The 16223-nt window shown below is 50.6% G+C and overlaps 1 protein-coding gene across 1 annotated transcript; it reads right to left on the bottom strand.

The window, feature by feature from the left end:
- Positions 1-1029: 1029 nt before the first annotated feature.
- On the bottom strand, positions 1030-16223 carry LOC146049979 (uncharacterized). Its single transcript, XM_083166698.1, has 6 exons — positions 15986-16223; positions 7826-7975; positions 5833-5955; positions 5628-5738; positions 1385-1502; positions 1030-1307 (listed from the first exon to the last, which is right to left on the bottom strand). Exons 1-6 carry the CDS (start codon positions 16040-16042, stop codon positions 1273-1275), a joined length of 594 nt encoding a protein of 197 aa, XP_083022824.1. The 5' UTR covers positions 16043-16223; the 3' UTR covers positions 1030-1272.

The following is a 16223-nucleotide window of genomic DNA, read 5'->3' as shown; positions in this document are numbered from 1 at the left end:
TCACAGGGTTCTAACAGACCCCCAGCACTGCAGGTTGGCACATCTAAAACTGAAAGTAGCTGAATCTCGAAGAGGGGTAGAGGAGGGGCGGAGCCGGGGCTGTCCTGGGAAGCCAAGAAGTTTAACCTTTCTGGTGCTGGAATGGTTCCCACTCTCTACCCCCTGTAATCCCTGTGGTCGCTAATGTCTGCCACAGAAGGGGTAATAAGAATGGAGATTGGGGGAGGGGGTACCGGCTGAGCAGGGTATGGACACACAGAGGGGTATTAAGACTGGAGATTGGGGGAGGGGGTACCGGCTGAGCAGGGTATGGACACACAGAGGGGTAATAAGACTGGAGATTGGGGGAGGGGGTACCGGCTGAGCAGGGTATGGACACACAGAGGGGTAATAAGACTGGAGATTGGGGGAGGGGGTACCGGCTGAGCAGGGTATGGACACACAGAGGGGTAATAAGAATGGAGATTGGGGGAGGGGGTACCGGCTGAGCAGGGTATGGACACACAGAGGGGTAATAATACTGGAGATTGGGGGAGGGGGTACCGGCTGAGCAGAGTATGGACACACAGAGGGGTAATAAGAATGGAGATTGGGGGAGGGGGTACCGGCTGAGCAGGGTATGGACACACAGAGGGGTAATAAGACTGGAGATTGGGGGAGGGGGTACCGGCTGAGCAGGGTATGGACACACAGAGGGGTAATAAGACTGGATATTGGGGGAGGGGGTACCGGCTGAGCAGGGTATGGACACACAGAGGGGTAATAAGACTGGAGATTGGGAGAGGGGGTACCGGCTGAGCAGGGTATGGACACACAGAGGGGTAATAAGACTGGAGATTGGGGGAGGGGGTACCGGCTGAGCCGGGTATAGACACACAGACGGGTAATAAGACTGGATATTGGTGGAGGGGGTACCGGCTGAGCAGGGTATGGACACACGGGTATTAAGAGTGGATCTAGTACAGGGATAGAACTGGATCCCTTCTGCTGTGATTGAGTCGCCAGATAATATATACAGAGGAGGCACAAGAGCTTGCATTCATTTATTGAGAAAGTAATAAGATAGCAGGTCTATGGGTGCTATGGTGTGAAGCCAGAGGAGTCTGGACTGTGATTGGCTGGATTTCACTTGGGCGGTGTTATCCACTAGGAACCTCCAATATCATCGTACAGAGGCTGCTTATCACTAGCGATGCTACTGTGACCTTATATCCGCAGGTCATGGACGTCCAGTACGTTCTTGCTAGGCGTGTAATACACAAGACCAGGGTGTCAGGCAGCAAGACTGGTGTGCCCTCTGCTGGCCGCTGTGGAGACAGCAGCTGTTAGTGTTTTCTACTAGCATGGGCGGGTAGTAACCAGGCATTAGGAGGACAATACTTACATGGGAGGGTGGTGAGTAGGTAGGTGGGCTTGTTGTTACAGAGCAAGGTGACCAGACTCCCCAGTGACCCCACACCTACCACCTGCACATCCAGCGACAGGCCGAGAGTGACGTTTCTCTGTGGGGGAGAGAGAGGTGATAACATTCATGTCTGCTCATCACGGGCTGGGTGAGTACTGTGGGGTGTGTGATTGCTGGGTGCGGGCTGCGGGTGTGTGATTGCTGGGTGCGGGCTGCGGGTGTGTGATTGCTGGGTGCGGGCTGCATGGGGAGGTGATTCCTGGGTAAGGACAGTGTGATGAGTGATTCCTGGGTGAGGGCTGTGTGATTCCTAGGCGAGGACTGTGAGGTGTATGATTCCTAGGCGAGGACTGTGAGGTGTATGATTCCTGGGTGAGGACTGTGAGGTGTATGATTCCTGGGTGAGGACTGTGAGGTGTATGATTCCTGGGTGAGGACTGTGAGGTGTATGATTCCTGGGTGAGGGCTGAGGGGTGTGTGATTCCTGGGTATGTGATTCCTAGGTGAGGGCTGCAGGTGTGTGATTCCTAGGCGAGGGCCGCAGGTGTGTGATTCCTGGGTGTTAGCTGTGGGGTGTGTCACCGTAGTGAGGGCCGCGGGTGTGTGATGACAGTGAGGTGTGTGATTCCTGGGTGAGGACAGCGAGGTGTGTTATTCCTGGGGCAGGACTGTGGTGTGTGAGATAACGGGGTGAGGGCCATGGGGTGTGGGATTCCTGGGTGAGGACAGCGAGGTGTGTGATGGCTGCAGGGTGTGTGATTCCTGGGTGAGGGCTGCAGGGTGTGTGATTCCTGGGTGAGGGCTGCAGGGTGTGTGATTCCTAGGTGAGGGCTGCAGGGATGTATGATTCCTGGGTGAGGGCTGCAGGGATGTATGATTCCTGGGTGAGGGCTGCGGGGATAGGCTGCAGGGATGTGTGATTCCAGGGTGAGGACAGCGAGGTGTGTAACTCCAGGGTGATGGCTGCAGGGATGTGAGATCCCTGGGGAGGTCAAAGGGGTGTGTGCCTCCTGGGCAAAGATTGCGAGTGTGTGATTCATAGGTGTTGGCTGCGGGGTGTGTGATTCCTGGGCGAGGGCTGTGGTGTGTGAGATTCGTGGGCGAGGGCTGTGGTGTGTGAGATTCGTGGGCGAGGGCTGCGGGGATGTATGATTCGTGGGCGAGGGCTGCGGGGATGTATGATTCGTGGGCGAGGGCTGCGGGGATGTATGATTCGTGGGCGAGGGCTGCGGGGATGTATGATTCGTGGGCGAGGGCTGCGGGGATGTATGATTCCTGGGCGAGGGCTGCGGGGATGTATGATTCCTGGGTGAGGGCTGCGGGGATGTATGATTCCTGGGTGAGGGCTGCGGGGATGTATGATTCCTGGGTGAGGGCTGCGGGGATGTATGATTCCTGGGTGAGGGCTGCGGGGATGTATGATTCCTGGGTGAGGGCTGCGGGGATGTATGATTCCTGGGTGAGGGCTGCGGGGATGTATGATTCCTGGGTGAGGGCTGCGGGGATGTATGATTCCTGGGTGAGAACTGCGGGGATGTATGATTCCTGGGTGAGAACTGCGGGGATGTATGATTCCTGGGTGAGGGCTGCGGGGATGTATGATTCCTGGGTGAGGGCTGCGGGGATGTATGATTCCTGGGTGAGGGCTGCGGGGATGTATGATTCCTGGGTGAGGGCTGCGGGGATGTATGATTCCTGGGTGAGGGCTGCGGGGATGTATGATTCCTGGGTGAGGGCTGCGGGGATGTATGATTCCTGGGTGAGGGCTGCGGGGATGTATGATTCCTGGGTGAGGGCTGCGGGGATGTATGATTCCTGGGTGAGGGCTGCGGGGATGTATGATTCCTGGGTGAGGGCTGCGGGGATGTATGATTCCTGGGTGAGGGCTGCGGGGATGTATGATTCCTGGGTGAGGGCTGCGGGGATGTATGATTCCTGGGTGAGGGCTGCGGGGATGTATGATTCCTGGGTGAGGGCTGCGGGGATGTATGATTCCTGGGTGAGGGCTGCGGGGATGTATGATTCCTGGGTGAGGGCTGCGGGGATGTATGATTCCTGGGTGAGGGCTGCGGGGATGTATGATTCCTGGGTGAGGGCTGCGGGGATGTATGATTCCTGGGTGAGGGCTGCGGGGATGTATGATTCCTGGGTGAGGGCTGCGGGGATGTATGATTCCTGGGTGAGGGCTGCGGGGATGTATGATTCCTGGGTGAGGGCTGCGGGGATGCATGATTCCTGGGTGAGGGCTGCAGGGATGTGTGATTCCTGGGTGAGGACAGCGAGGTGTATAATTCCTGGGTGATGGCTGCAGGGATATGTGATTCCTGGGGAGGGCAAAGGGGTGTGTGCCTCGTGGGCAAAGATTGCGGGTGTGTGATTCATAGGTGTTGGCTGCGGGGTGTGTAATTCCTGAGCGAGGCCTGTGGCGTGTGAGATTCCGGGGTGAGGGCCGTGGGGTGTGTGAGTCATGGGTGAGGGCTGCGGGGATGTGTGATTCGTGGGTGAGGGCTGCGGGGATGTGTGATTTGTGGGTGAGGGCTGCAGGGATGTATGATTCCTGGTTGAGGGCTGTGGGGATGTGTGATTCCAGGGTGAGGACAGCGAGGTGTGTGATTCCTGGGTGAGGACAGCGAGGTGTGTGATTCCTGGGTGAGGGCTGCGGGGATGTGTGATTCCCGGGTGAGGACAGCGAGGTGTGTGATTCCTGGGTGATGGCTGCAGGATATGTGATTCCTGGGAAGGGCAAAGGGGTGTGTGCCTCCTGGGCAAAGATTGCGAGTGTGTGATTCATAGGTGTTGGCTGCGGGGTGTGTGATTCCTGGGCGAGGGCTGTGGTGTGTGAGATTCGTGGGTGAGGGCTGCGGGGATGTATGATTCGTGGGTGAGGGCTGCGGCGATGTATGATTCCTGGGTGAGGGCTGCGGGGATGTATGATTCCTGGGTGAGGACAGCGAGGTGTGTGTGATTCCTGGGCGAGGACAGCGAGGTGTGTGTGATTCCTGGGTGAGGACAGTGAGGTGTGTGTGATTCCTGGGTGAGGACAGCGAGGTGTGTAACTCCTGGGTGATGGCTGCAGGGATATGTGATTCCTGGGGAGGGCAAAGGGGTGTGTGCCTCGTGGGCAAAGATTGCGGGTGTGTGATTCATAGGTGTTGGCTGCGGGGTGTGTAATTCCTGAGCGAGGCCTGTGGCGTGTGAGATTCCGGGGTGAGGGCCGTGGGGTGTGTGAGTCATGGGTGAGGGCTGCGGGGATGTGTGATTCGTGGGTGAGGGCTGCGGGGATGTGTGATTTGTGGGTGAGGGCTGCGGGGATGTATGATTCCTGGTTGAGGGCTGTGGGGATGTGTGATTCCAGGGTGAGGACAGCGAGGTGTGTGATTCCTGGGTGAGGACAGCGAGGTGTGTGATTCCTGGGTGAGGGCTGCGGGGATGTGTGATTCCCGGGTGAGGACAGCGAGGTGTGTGATTCCTGGGTGAGGACAGCGAGGTGTGTGATTCCTGGGTGATGGCTGCAGGATATGTGATTCCTGGGAAGGGCAAAGGGGTGTGTGCCTCCTGGGCAAAGATTGCGAGTGTGTGATTCATAGGTGTTGGCTGCGGGGTGTGTGATTCCTGGGCGAGGGCTGTGGTGTGTGAGATTCGTGGGTGAGGGCTGCGGGGATGTATGATTCGTGGGTGAGGGCTGCGGCGATGTATGATTCCTGGGTGAGGGCTGCGGGGATGTATGATTCCTGGGTGAGGACAGCGAGGTGTGTGTGATTCCTGGGCGAGGACAGCGAGGTGTGTGTGATTCCTGGGTGAGGACAGTGAGGTGTGTGTGATTCCTGGGTGAGGACAGCGAGGTGTGTAACTCCTGGGTGATGGCTGCAGGGATGTGCGATTCCTGGGTGAGGGCTACGGGGGTGTGTGATGCCTGGGTGAAAGCTGTGGGTGTGTGATACCATGGTGAGGGCCGCGGGGTGTGTGATTCCTGGGTGAGGGTTGCGGGGTGTGTGCGATTCATGTGTAAGGGGCGAGGGCTGTGTGAAGGCAACAGGGTGTGATGTCTGTGTGGAGGGGACATGTGTTAATGCTTGAATCTGAATTTATACTTTGCCAGCTCAGCTCCCCCAACCCCCTCTGTGTACCAGCACAACCCCTCCATGTATCAGCGCATCACCCCCACCCCCTCCATGTACCAGCATACAACCCCCCGCCTCATTACGTTACCCCCTGAATGTACCAGCACAGCCTGGAAGTACATCTCGAGCTCCTGGCAGGAGGGGAGGGTCTCAGTGGAGTCCATTCTCCGGGCTATGCAGCCCTCAGGCTGTCCATGATAAACCATCAGGTGCTGGGGGAATAAAGACAGGGGATAAATGCCCACCAGTCACAGCTATATAATGACTGAGTGATAGAATCTGTGAGCCTCTCCTGGGGATACTTACATTCCTCAGGTCACAGGTGATACCTGGGGTGGAGCCCTGGTCTGTGAGCTCACTAAACGCCAGCAGCAGGGAGGCCTCATTCTGCACATTCAGCTGTGGGGGCAGATAGCCCAAGGGCTCCCTCTACAGGCAGAAAAAGGACACACAGCTGTACATAGTATACACCTTCATACTGACACAGTATACAAATATGCAGCCACCCCGGATCTTCACATACATAGGATTAGTGCCCCCAGTGCTATGATGGCAACAGAACAGCACCCCCAGTGGTAGAATGGCAACAGAACAGTGCCCCCCAGTGGTTGGATGGCAACAGAACACCTATATACCAATACAATAGTACAGCGCCCCCAGTGGTAGGATGGCAACAGAACAGCACCCCCAGTGGTGGAATGGCAACAGAACAGCACCCCCAGTGGTGGAATGGCAACAGAACAGTGCCCCCCAGTGGTTGGATGGCAACAGAACACCTATATACCATTATAATAGTACAGCGCCCCCAGTGGTAGAATGGCAACAGAACAGCGCCCCCAGTGGTAGGATGGTAGGAGTACAGCATCCCCAGTGGTAGGATGGTAAGAGTACAGCATCCCCAGTGCTAGGATGGCAACAGAACAGCACCCCCAGTGGTAGAATGGCAACAGAACAGCACCCTCAGTGGTAGAATGGCAACAGAACAGTGCCCCACCCAGTTGCTGGATGGCAACAGAACAGAGCCCCACCTAGTGGCTGGATGGCAACAGAACAGTGCGCCCCCCCCCCCCCCACCAATACAATAGTACAGCACCCCCAGTGGTAGGATGGTAAGAGTGCAGCGAACCCAGTGGTAGGATGGTAAGAGTGCAGCTCCCCCAGTGGTTGGATGGTAAGAGTGCAGCGTCCCCAGTGGTAGGATGGTAAGATTGCAGCGCCCCCAGTGGTTGGATGGTAAGAGTACAGCTTCCCCAGTGGTTGGATGGTAAGAGTACAGCGCCACCAGTGGTAGGATGGTAAGAGTACAGCGCCCTTAGTGGTTGGATGGTAAGAGTACAGCGCCCCCAGTGGTTGGATGGTAAGAGTACAGCGCCCCCAGTGGTTGGATGTTAAGAGAACAGCGCCCCCAGTGGTTGGATGTTAAGAGAACAGCGCCCCCAGTGGTTGGATGTTAAGAGAACAGTGTTCCCAGTGGTTGGATGGTAAGAGTACAGCGCCCCCAGTGGTTGGATGGTAAGAGTACAGCGCCCCCAGTGGTTGGATGGTGAGTACAGCGGCCCCAGTGGTAGGATGGTAAGAGCACAGCGCCCCCAGTGGTAGGATGGTAAGAGTACAGCGCCCCCAGTGGTTGGATGGTAAGAGTGCAGCGCCCCCAGTGGTAGGATGGTTAACAGTACAGCGGCCCCAGTGGTAGGATGGTAAGAGTACAGCTTCCCCAGTGGTTGGATGGTTAGAGTGCAGCGCCCCCAGTGGTAGGATGGTAAGAGTGCAGCGCCCCCAGTGGTTGGATGGTAAGAGTACAGCGCCCCCAGTGGTAGGATGGTAAGAGTACAGCGCCCCCAGTGGTAGGATGGTAAGAGTACAGCGCCCCCAGTGGTAGGATGGTAAGAGTACAGCGCCCCCAGTGGTAGGATGGTAAGAGTACAGCGCCCCCAGTGGTTGGATGGTAAGAGTACAGCGCCCCCAGTGGTTGGATGGTAAGAGTACAGCGCCCCCAGTGGTTGGATGGTAAGAGTACAGCGCCCCCAGTGGTAGGATGGTAAGAGTACAGCGCCCCCAGCGGTAGGATGGTAAGAGTACAGCGCCCCCAGTGATTGGATGGTAAGAGTACAGCGCCCCCAGTGATTGGATGGTAAGAGTACAGCGGCCCCAGTGGTTGGATGGTAAGAGTACAGCGGCCCCAGTGGTAGGATGGTAAGAGTACAGCGCCCCCAGTGGTTGGATGGTAAGAGTACAGCGCCCCCCGTGTAAGAGCAGACACTAGGCATGGAGATAATTGCTCCCCACATGACAGACTTACCTGGCTGCAGTGTTCCCTTCCCAGGTAGGTGGCCAGCAGTACTCCCAGCACACTGATAGATAAGGCGGCCAGTGCCCCCACCGTCATTATAAGCAGCTTCCTTCCAGAGGGGGGAGGCGGCGAGGGGAAGTCCAGGCCTGGGGGGAACGGCTGCAATACAGTAAAGCCCAGTGATTCGGGTGCGCCACTATCTTTATGTGCATATATATATATATATATATTATCCGGTATTGTATATAGGGGCATGTAATTACCTGCACTAATAGCTATATTGAATTGTTAGCAGTAAGTGATATTTATATAGCACACGTTATCCAACAGGACTCCGGCTTTACAGACATCACAACATTGCACATATTACATAGGATTTGGGTAGTACAGCAATAGGTCAGGGTTGCCGACCCTCCCGCATTTCGCAGGAGTATCCCTCTTTTTTTATTCTTTCTCCCGGTCTCCCGGGAATGTACTGGATCCTCCCGGATTTTAGCCTACCTGGCAAAAAAATCAGTGGCTGCCATGCGCAAGTCACAAAGCGCAGCGCCGACGGTAACATCTGTGCGGCTGTCCTATTAAATGACGGCCGGGGACCGGATGTGGTCACCATCATAGTGGCAGCAGCAGCACAGCACAAGCGAGCAGCAGAGGAGGCAACAGGACTCAGGAGCAGCAGAGGGCAGGCCGGCAGCGCTGCAGATGACATAGTAAGATAGCGGCTGGCTGCGTCAGCACTTCCCTCCTGCTTCTCTCCCACTGCTCCCCGCTGCGCTGTTTACTTTAATAAGAATCAGGCTGTATCTCAAACCCCCGCCCCCCTCAATACAGACACCCACGCTGCTTCATAAAATTTGTTCCCCACCACCTTATAACATTTTTCTGAAGCAGTAATGAGGGTGCAGGAGGAGAGGAACAATTATTTTTATAAAGCAGCAGCAGCGTGGAGGGAGGGAAGAAACAAGGATTCCAAGTTTAAAAAAATGTACGTAGCGCTAACTTTCTAAAGTACCATCTGAAATGTACTTTGGATAGCTCCGCCCCTGGCCCGATCCGTTTACATGCCGTAAATGGGGTGGGGCCATGGGCGGAGCTATCCAAATTACAATTGAGTGCTCCCACGCCCCCTCTCTCCCGCAAAGCCCAGCTAAGAAGTCGGCAAGTATGCAATAGGTAAGTCACACTGACATAACAGAAAGCCTTGCGCGCACACAGTAGGCACAATGCAGTGTTGGTGCGGACAGTTTGGGTGATAATGAGTTGTGTATTCTACCCTAACAAGGTACCAGGGGAGGCAGCCATCTTGTGCGCACCGTGTAGGATTACCCTGGGGGGAAGGAATAGGTTACCCCTAGAAGAAATGACACAGAATGGGGTGATTGCAGTGCAGAGTAGGGTCCCAATATGACAGTCAGGTCCATGAATACACAAGTATAGCAGGTGAGGCAGCCATGTTGGGCGCACTATGAAGGTTACACTGTGTGAGGTGAGCCATATAAGGACAGAATGCAGATATGGGAGAGCGGGTGCTTGTGTAGTAGTATGATATACAGTGTATGGAAACATCCACAGGGGAACTATCCGGGGCAATCAGCTGGGAGGGTATGCAGCCAGTGGGGTACACATTACAGGAATAGCACATGGTGGGGTAGAAGTACATTGTTGGGAGGGGAAAAACAAAAAAAACCCATGATAAAAACACCTTTGCAGGGGACCATGAAATGGGGATCATTTGGAAAATCTTTATTTTGATAAAGTTATAAATGTTCTGGTCTCATTGGAGCAGTAAAGGTGGGTGTGAGAAAGTGAGGAGCACATTAACATGTGTTCCTACTGAGGCTGACCCTGGTGCTCTTCCCCACAGCTCCAGGCTCACCATGGGGTTTATTCTAGTCCATTCTTTCTGACAAAATCCTTCTTAGATGGACAAAACCATGTGCACTGCGGGTGGGGCAGATGTAACCTGTGCAGAGAGAATTAGATTTGGGTGAGTTATTTTGTTTCTGTGCAGGGAAAATACTGACTGCTTTATTTTTACACTGCAATATAGATCTCACTTTGAAGAAAAACCCCACCCAAATCTAATTCTCTCTGCACATGTTACATCTGCCCCCCTGCAGTGCACATGGTTTTGTCCATCTAAGAAGGATTTTGTCAGAAAGAATGGACTAGAATAACCCCCCATGAATGGTAGGCCTGGGAACAGTCCTGGTGCTCTCCCCCCCACAGCTCCCCATGAGGGGTAAGCCTGAGAACAGTCCTGGTGCTCTCCCCCTACTCACCATGAGAGGTAGTCCTGGGAAGTCCTGTGCTCTTCCCCTACAGCTCCCAGCTCACCATGAGAACAGTTCTGGTGCTCTCCCGCCAGCATACCTCCCAACTTTCAAGCTCCAGGTGGCGGGACACGGCTGATGCGCACCGCAGGAGCGCCAATTTTTCCTGGGGGCGTGGCCTATACCACAGCTCTTCCACGAGGCCACACCCCCATTTTAACTTTATGGGGGCATGACCCAGAGACTTTGTGAGCCTCTAGCCATGCCCCCAGCCCCCTGGCTGCGGGCATAGACGCTGTGCGCATAGCGTTTATTCCCTGCTGCCTAGCAGCCGACATGGGGGACTCCCAACAGCACCCCCTCACCGCGGGACACTGCCGGCCGCGGGAGGGACAGCGGGACAGGCCCTTATAATCGGGACTGTTGGGAGGTATGCGCCAGAGCCCTCAGCTCACCATGAGGGGTAGGCCTGGGAGCAGCCCTGCTGCTCTCCACACCACAGCTCCCTGTCACCATGAGGGGTAGGCCTGGGAGCAGTCCTGGTGCTCTCCCCTCCCACAGCCCCCTGTTCACCATGAGGGGTAGGCCTGGGAGCAGTCCTGGTGCTCTCCCCCCACAGCCCCCTGTTCACCATGAGGGGTAGGCCTGGGAACAGTCCTTGTGCTCTCCTCCCACAGCCCCCTGCTCACCATGAGGGGTAGGCCTGGGAAAAGTCCTGGTGCTCTCCCCCACAGCTCCCTGCTCACCATGAGGGGTAGTCCTGGGAACAGTCCTGGTGCTCTTCCCCCACAGTTCCCAGCTCACCATGAGGGGTAGGCCTGACGCCAGCCCTGGTGCTCTCCCCCCCACTCACCATGAGGGGTAGACCTGGGAACAGTCCTATCCATATTAGTGCAGGTGATAAGGCCATATTATCACAGGTAATAACACCCTTGCTGTATGTATATTAGTACAGGTAATAACACCCCTATGTATATTAGTACAGGTAATAACACCCCTATGTATATTAGTACAGGTAATAATGCCCCCTGTCTATACAAGTACAGGTAATAACGCCCCCTGTGTATACTAGTACAGGTAATAACGCCCCCTATGTATATTAGTACAGGTAATAACACCCCCTATGTATATTAGTACAGGTAATAACACCCCTATGTATATTAGTACAGGTAATAACTCCCCCTGTGTATTTTAGTACAGGTAAGAACGCCCCCTATGTATATTAGTACGGGAATAACGCCCCCTATGTATATTAGTACAGGTAATAACTCCTCCTATGTATATAAGTACAGGTAATAACACCCCCTATGTATTTTAGTACAGGTAATAACACCCCTATGTATATTAGTACAGGTAATAACTCCCCCTGTGTATTTTAGTATAGGTAATAACTCCCCCTGTGTATATTAGTACAGGTAATAAGGGCCCCTATGTATATTAGTACAGGTAATAAGGGCCCCTATGTATATTAGTACAGGTAACAACACCCCCTATGTGTATTAGTACAGGTCATAACGCCCCCTATGGATATTAGTACAGGTAATAACGCCCCCTATGGATATTAATACAGGTAATAACACCCCCTATGTATATTAGTTCAGGTAATAACGCCCCCTGTGTATATTAGTACAGGTAATAACGCCTCCTGTGTATATTAGTACAGGTAATAACACCCCCTATGTATATAAGTACAGGTAATAACACCCCTATGTATATTAGTACAGGTAATAACGCCCCCTATGTATATAAGTACAGGTAATAACGCCCCCTATGTATATTAGTACAGGTAATAACACCCCTATGTATATAAGTACAGGTAATAACGCCTCCTGTGTATATTAGTACAGGTAACAACGCCCTTATGTATATTAGTACAGGTAACAACGCCCCTATGTATATTAGTACAGGTAATAACGCCCCATGTGTATATTAGTACAGGTAATAACGCCCCCTGTGTATATTAGTACAGGTAATAACGCCTCCTGTGTATATTAGTACAGGTAATAACGCCCCCTATGTATATTAGTACAGGTAATAACGCCCCCTATGTATATTAGTACAGGTAATAACGCCCCCTATGTATATTAGTACAGGTAATAACGCCCCCTATGTATATTAGTACAGGTAATAACGCCCCCTATGTATATTAGTACAGGTAATAACGCCCCCTATGTATATTAGTACAGGTAATAACGCCCCCATGTATATTAGTACAGGTAATAACGCCCCCATGTATATTAGTACAGGTAATAACGCCCCCTATGTATATTAGTACAGGTAATAACACCCCCATGTATATTAGTACAGGTAATAACGCCCCCTATGTATATTAGTACAGGTAATAACGCCCCCATGTATATTAGTACAGGTAATAACGCCCCCTATGTATATTAGTACAGGTAATAACGCCCCCTATGTATATTAGTACAGGTAATAAAGCCCCCTGTGTATATTAGTACAGGTAATAACGCCCCTATGGATATTAGTACAGGTAATAACGCCCCCTATGTATATTAGTACAGGTAATAACGCCCCCTGTGTATATTAGTACAGGTAATAACGCCCCCATGTATATTAGTACAGGTAATAACTCCCCCTGTGTATATTAGTACAGGTAATAACGCCCCATGTGTATATTAGTACAGGTAATAACGCCCCCTGTGTATATTAGTACAGGTAATAACGCCTCCTGTGTATATTAGTACAGGTAATAACGCCCCCTATGTATATTAGTACAGGTAATAACGCCCCCTATGTATATTAGTACAGGTAATAACGCCCCCTATGTATATTAGTACAGGTAATAACGCCCCCTATGTATATTAGTACAGGTAATAACGCCCCCTATGTATATTAGTACAGGTAATAACGCCCCCTATGTATATTAGTACAGGTAATAACGCCCCCTATGTATATTAGTACAGGTAATAACGCCCCCATGTATATTAGTACAGGTAATAACGCCCCCTATGTATATTAGTACACGTAATAACGCCCCCTATGTATATTAGTACAGGTAATAACACCCCCATGTATATTAGTACAGGTAATAACGCCCCCTATGTATATTAGTACAGGTAATAATGCCCCCATGTATATTAGTACAGGTAATAACGCCCCCTATGTATATTAGTACAGGTAATAACGCCCCCTATGTATATTAGTACAGGTAATAAAGCCCCCTGTGTATATTAGTACAGGTAATAACGCCCCTATGGATATTAGTACAGGTAATAACGCCCCCTATGTATATTAGTACAGGTAATAACGCCCCCTGTGTATATTAGTACAGGTAATAACGCCCCCATGTATATTAGTACAGGTAATAACTCCCCCTATGTATATTAGTACAGGTAATAACGCCTCCTATGTGTATTAGTACAGGTAATAACGCCCCCTATGTATATTAGTACAGGTAATAACGCCTCCTATGTGTATTAGTACAGGTAATAACGCCCCCTATGTATATTAGTACAGGTAATAACGCCTCCCATGTATATTAGTACAGGTAATAACGCCCCCTATGTATATTAGTACAGGTAATAACGCCCCCTATGTATATTAGTACAGGTAATAACACCCCTATGTATATTAGTACAGGTAATAACACCCCCTATGTATATTAGTACAGGTAATAACGCCTCCTGTGTATACTAGTACAGGTAATAACGCCCCCTATGTGTACTAGTACAGGTAATAACGCCCCCTATGTGTACTAGTACAGGTAATAACGCCCCCTATGTATATTAGTACAGGTAATAACGCCCCCTGTGTATATTAGTACAGGTAATAACGCCCCTATGGATATTAGTACAGGTAATAACGCCCCCTATGTATATTAGTACAGGTAATAACGCCCCCTGTGTATATTAGTACAGGTAATAACTCCCCCTGTGTATATTAGTACAGGTAATAACTCCCCCTATGTATATTAGTACAGGTAATCACGCCTCCTATGTATATTAGTACAGGTAATAACGCCTCCTATGTGTATTAGTACAGGTAATAACGCCCCCTATGTATATTAGTACAGGTAATAACGCCTCCTATGTGTATTAGTACAGGTAATAACGCCCCCTATGTATATTAGTACAGGTAATAACGCCTCCCATGTATATTAGTACAGGTAATAACGCCTCCTATGTGTATTAGTACAGGTAATAACGCCCCCTATGTATATTAGTACAGGTAATAACGCCCCCATGTATATTAGTACAGGTAATAACACCCCCTATGTATATCAGTACAGGTAATAACGCCCCTATGTATATTAGTACAGGTAATAACGCCCCCTATGTATATTAGTACAGGTAATAACGCCCCTATGTATATTAGTACAGGTAATCACGCCTCCTATGTATATTAGTACAGGTAATAACGCCTCCTATGTGTATTAGTACAGGTAATATCGCCCCCTATGTATATTAGTACAGGTAATAACGCCTCCTATGTGTATTAGTACAGGTAATAACGCCCCCTATGTATATTAGTACAGGTAATAACGCCTCCCATGTATATTAGTACAGGTAATAACGCCTCCTATGTGTATTAGTACAGGTAATAACGCCCCCTGTGTATATTAGTACAGGTAATAACGCCCCCTGTGTATATTAGTACAGGTAATAACGCCCCCTATGTATATTAGTACAGGTAATAACGCCCCCTATGTATATTAGTACAGGTAATAACGCCTCCCATGTATATTAGTACAGGTAATAACGCCCCCTGTGTATATTAGTACAGGTAATAACGCCTCCTATGTGTATTAGTACAGGTAATAACGCCCCCTATGTATATTAGTACAGGTAATAACGCCCCGATGTATATTAGTACAGGTAATAACGCCCCCATGTATATTAGTACAGGTAATAACTCCCCCTATGTATATTAGTACAGGTAATAACACCCCCATGTATATTAGTACAGGTAATAACGCCCCCTGTGTATATTAGTACAGGTAATAACGCCCCCTATGTATATCAGTACAGGTAATAACGCCCCTATGTATATTAGTACCGGTAATAACGCCCCTATGTATATTAGTACAGGTAATAACGCAGGTAATAACGCCCCCTGTGTATATTAGTACAGGTAATAACGCCCCCTATGTATATTAGTACAGATAATAACGCCCCCTATGTATATTAGTACAGGTAAGAACACCCCCTATGTATATTAGTACAGGTAAGAACACCCCCTATGTATATTAGTACAGGTAATAACGCCCCCTATGTATATCACTACAGGTAGTAACGCCCCCTATGTATATTAGTACAGGTAAGAACACCCCCTATGTATATTAGTACAGGTAATAACGCCCCCTATGTATATTAGTACAGGTAATAACGCCCCCTGTGTATATTAGTACAGGTAATAACGGCCCCTATGTATATTAGTACAGGTAATAACGCCTCCTATGTATATTAGTACAGGTAATAACGCCCCCTATGTATATTAGTACAGGTAAGAACACCCCCTATGTATATTAGTACAGGTAATAACGCCCCCTGTGTATATTAGTACAGGTAATAACGCCCCCTATGTATATTAGTACAGGTAATAACGCCCCCTATGTATATTAGTACAGGTAATAACGCCCCCTATGTATATTAGTACAGGTAATAACACCCCCTATGTATATTAGTACAGGTAATAACGCCCCCTGTGTATATTAGTACAGGTAATAACGCCCCCTATGTATATTAGTACAGGTAATAACGCCCCCTGTGTATATTAGTACAGGTAATAACGCCCCCTGTGTATATTAGTACAGGTAATAACGCCCCCTGTGTATATTAGCGAAGGTGATAAAGGGATGAGTATATATATCTCGCTCCTGTACCCTATTACTCTGACATATTGGCCGAATGGAGGCAGTTTAGCGCTGGATACTTACATAAGGGGGGGTCTTCAGTTGTGCCCACGATTCAGTGGTCTTCTCCTCAGATGACATGGTCTGTATGTGCCGGTAAAGGCGTCTGGGGTATGCGAGGGCTCCGGTGTAGAGATGGGGATTAAATACAACAATTACTTATCCTATCCCCAATGGAATTCCAGGCTCTGGCCAGGTGTAGAAGAGACTGGATACAGAGGAGGGGTGGGCTGGCACACAGGTGAGTGACAGGTAGATGATT

This window comes from Crinia signifera, chromosome 12, assembly GCF_055691185.1.
Source record: "Crinia signifera chromosome 12, ASM5569118v1, whole genome shotgun sequence".
Lineage (NCBI taxonomy): Eukaryota > Metazoa > Chordata > Amphibia > Anura > Myobatrachidae > Crinia > Crinia signifera.
Note: the sequence above shows the minus strand (reverse complement) of the source record. Positions and strands in the feature narration are given on the sequence as shown.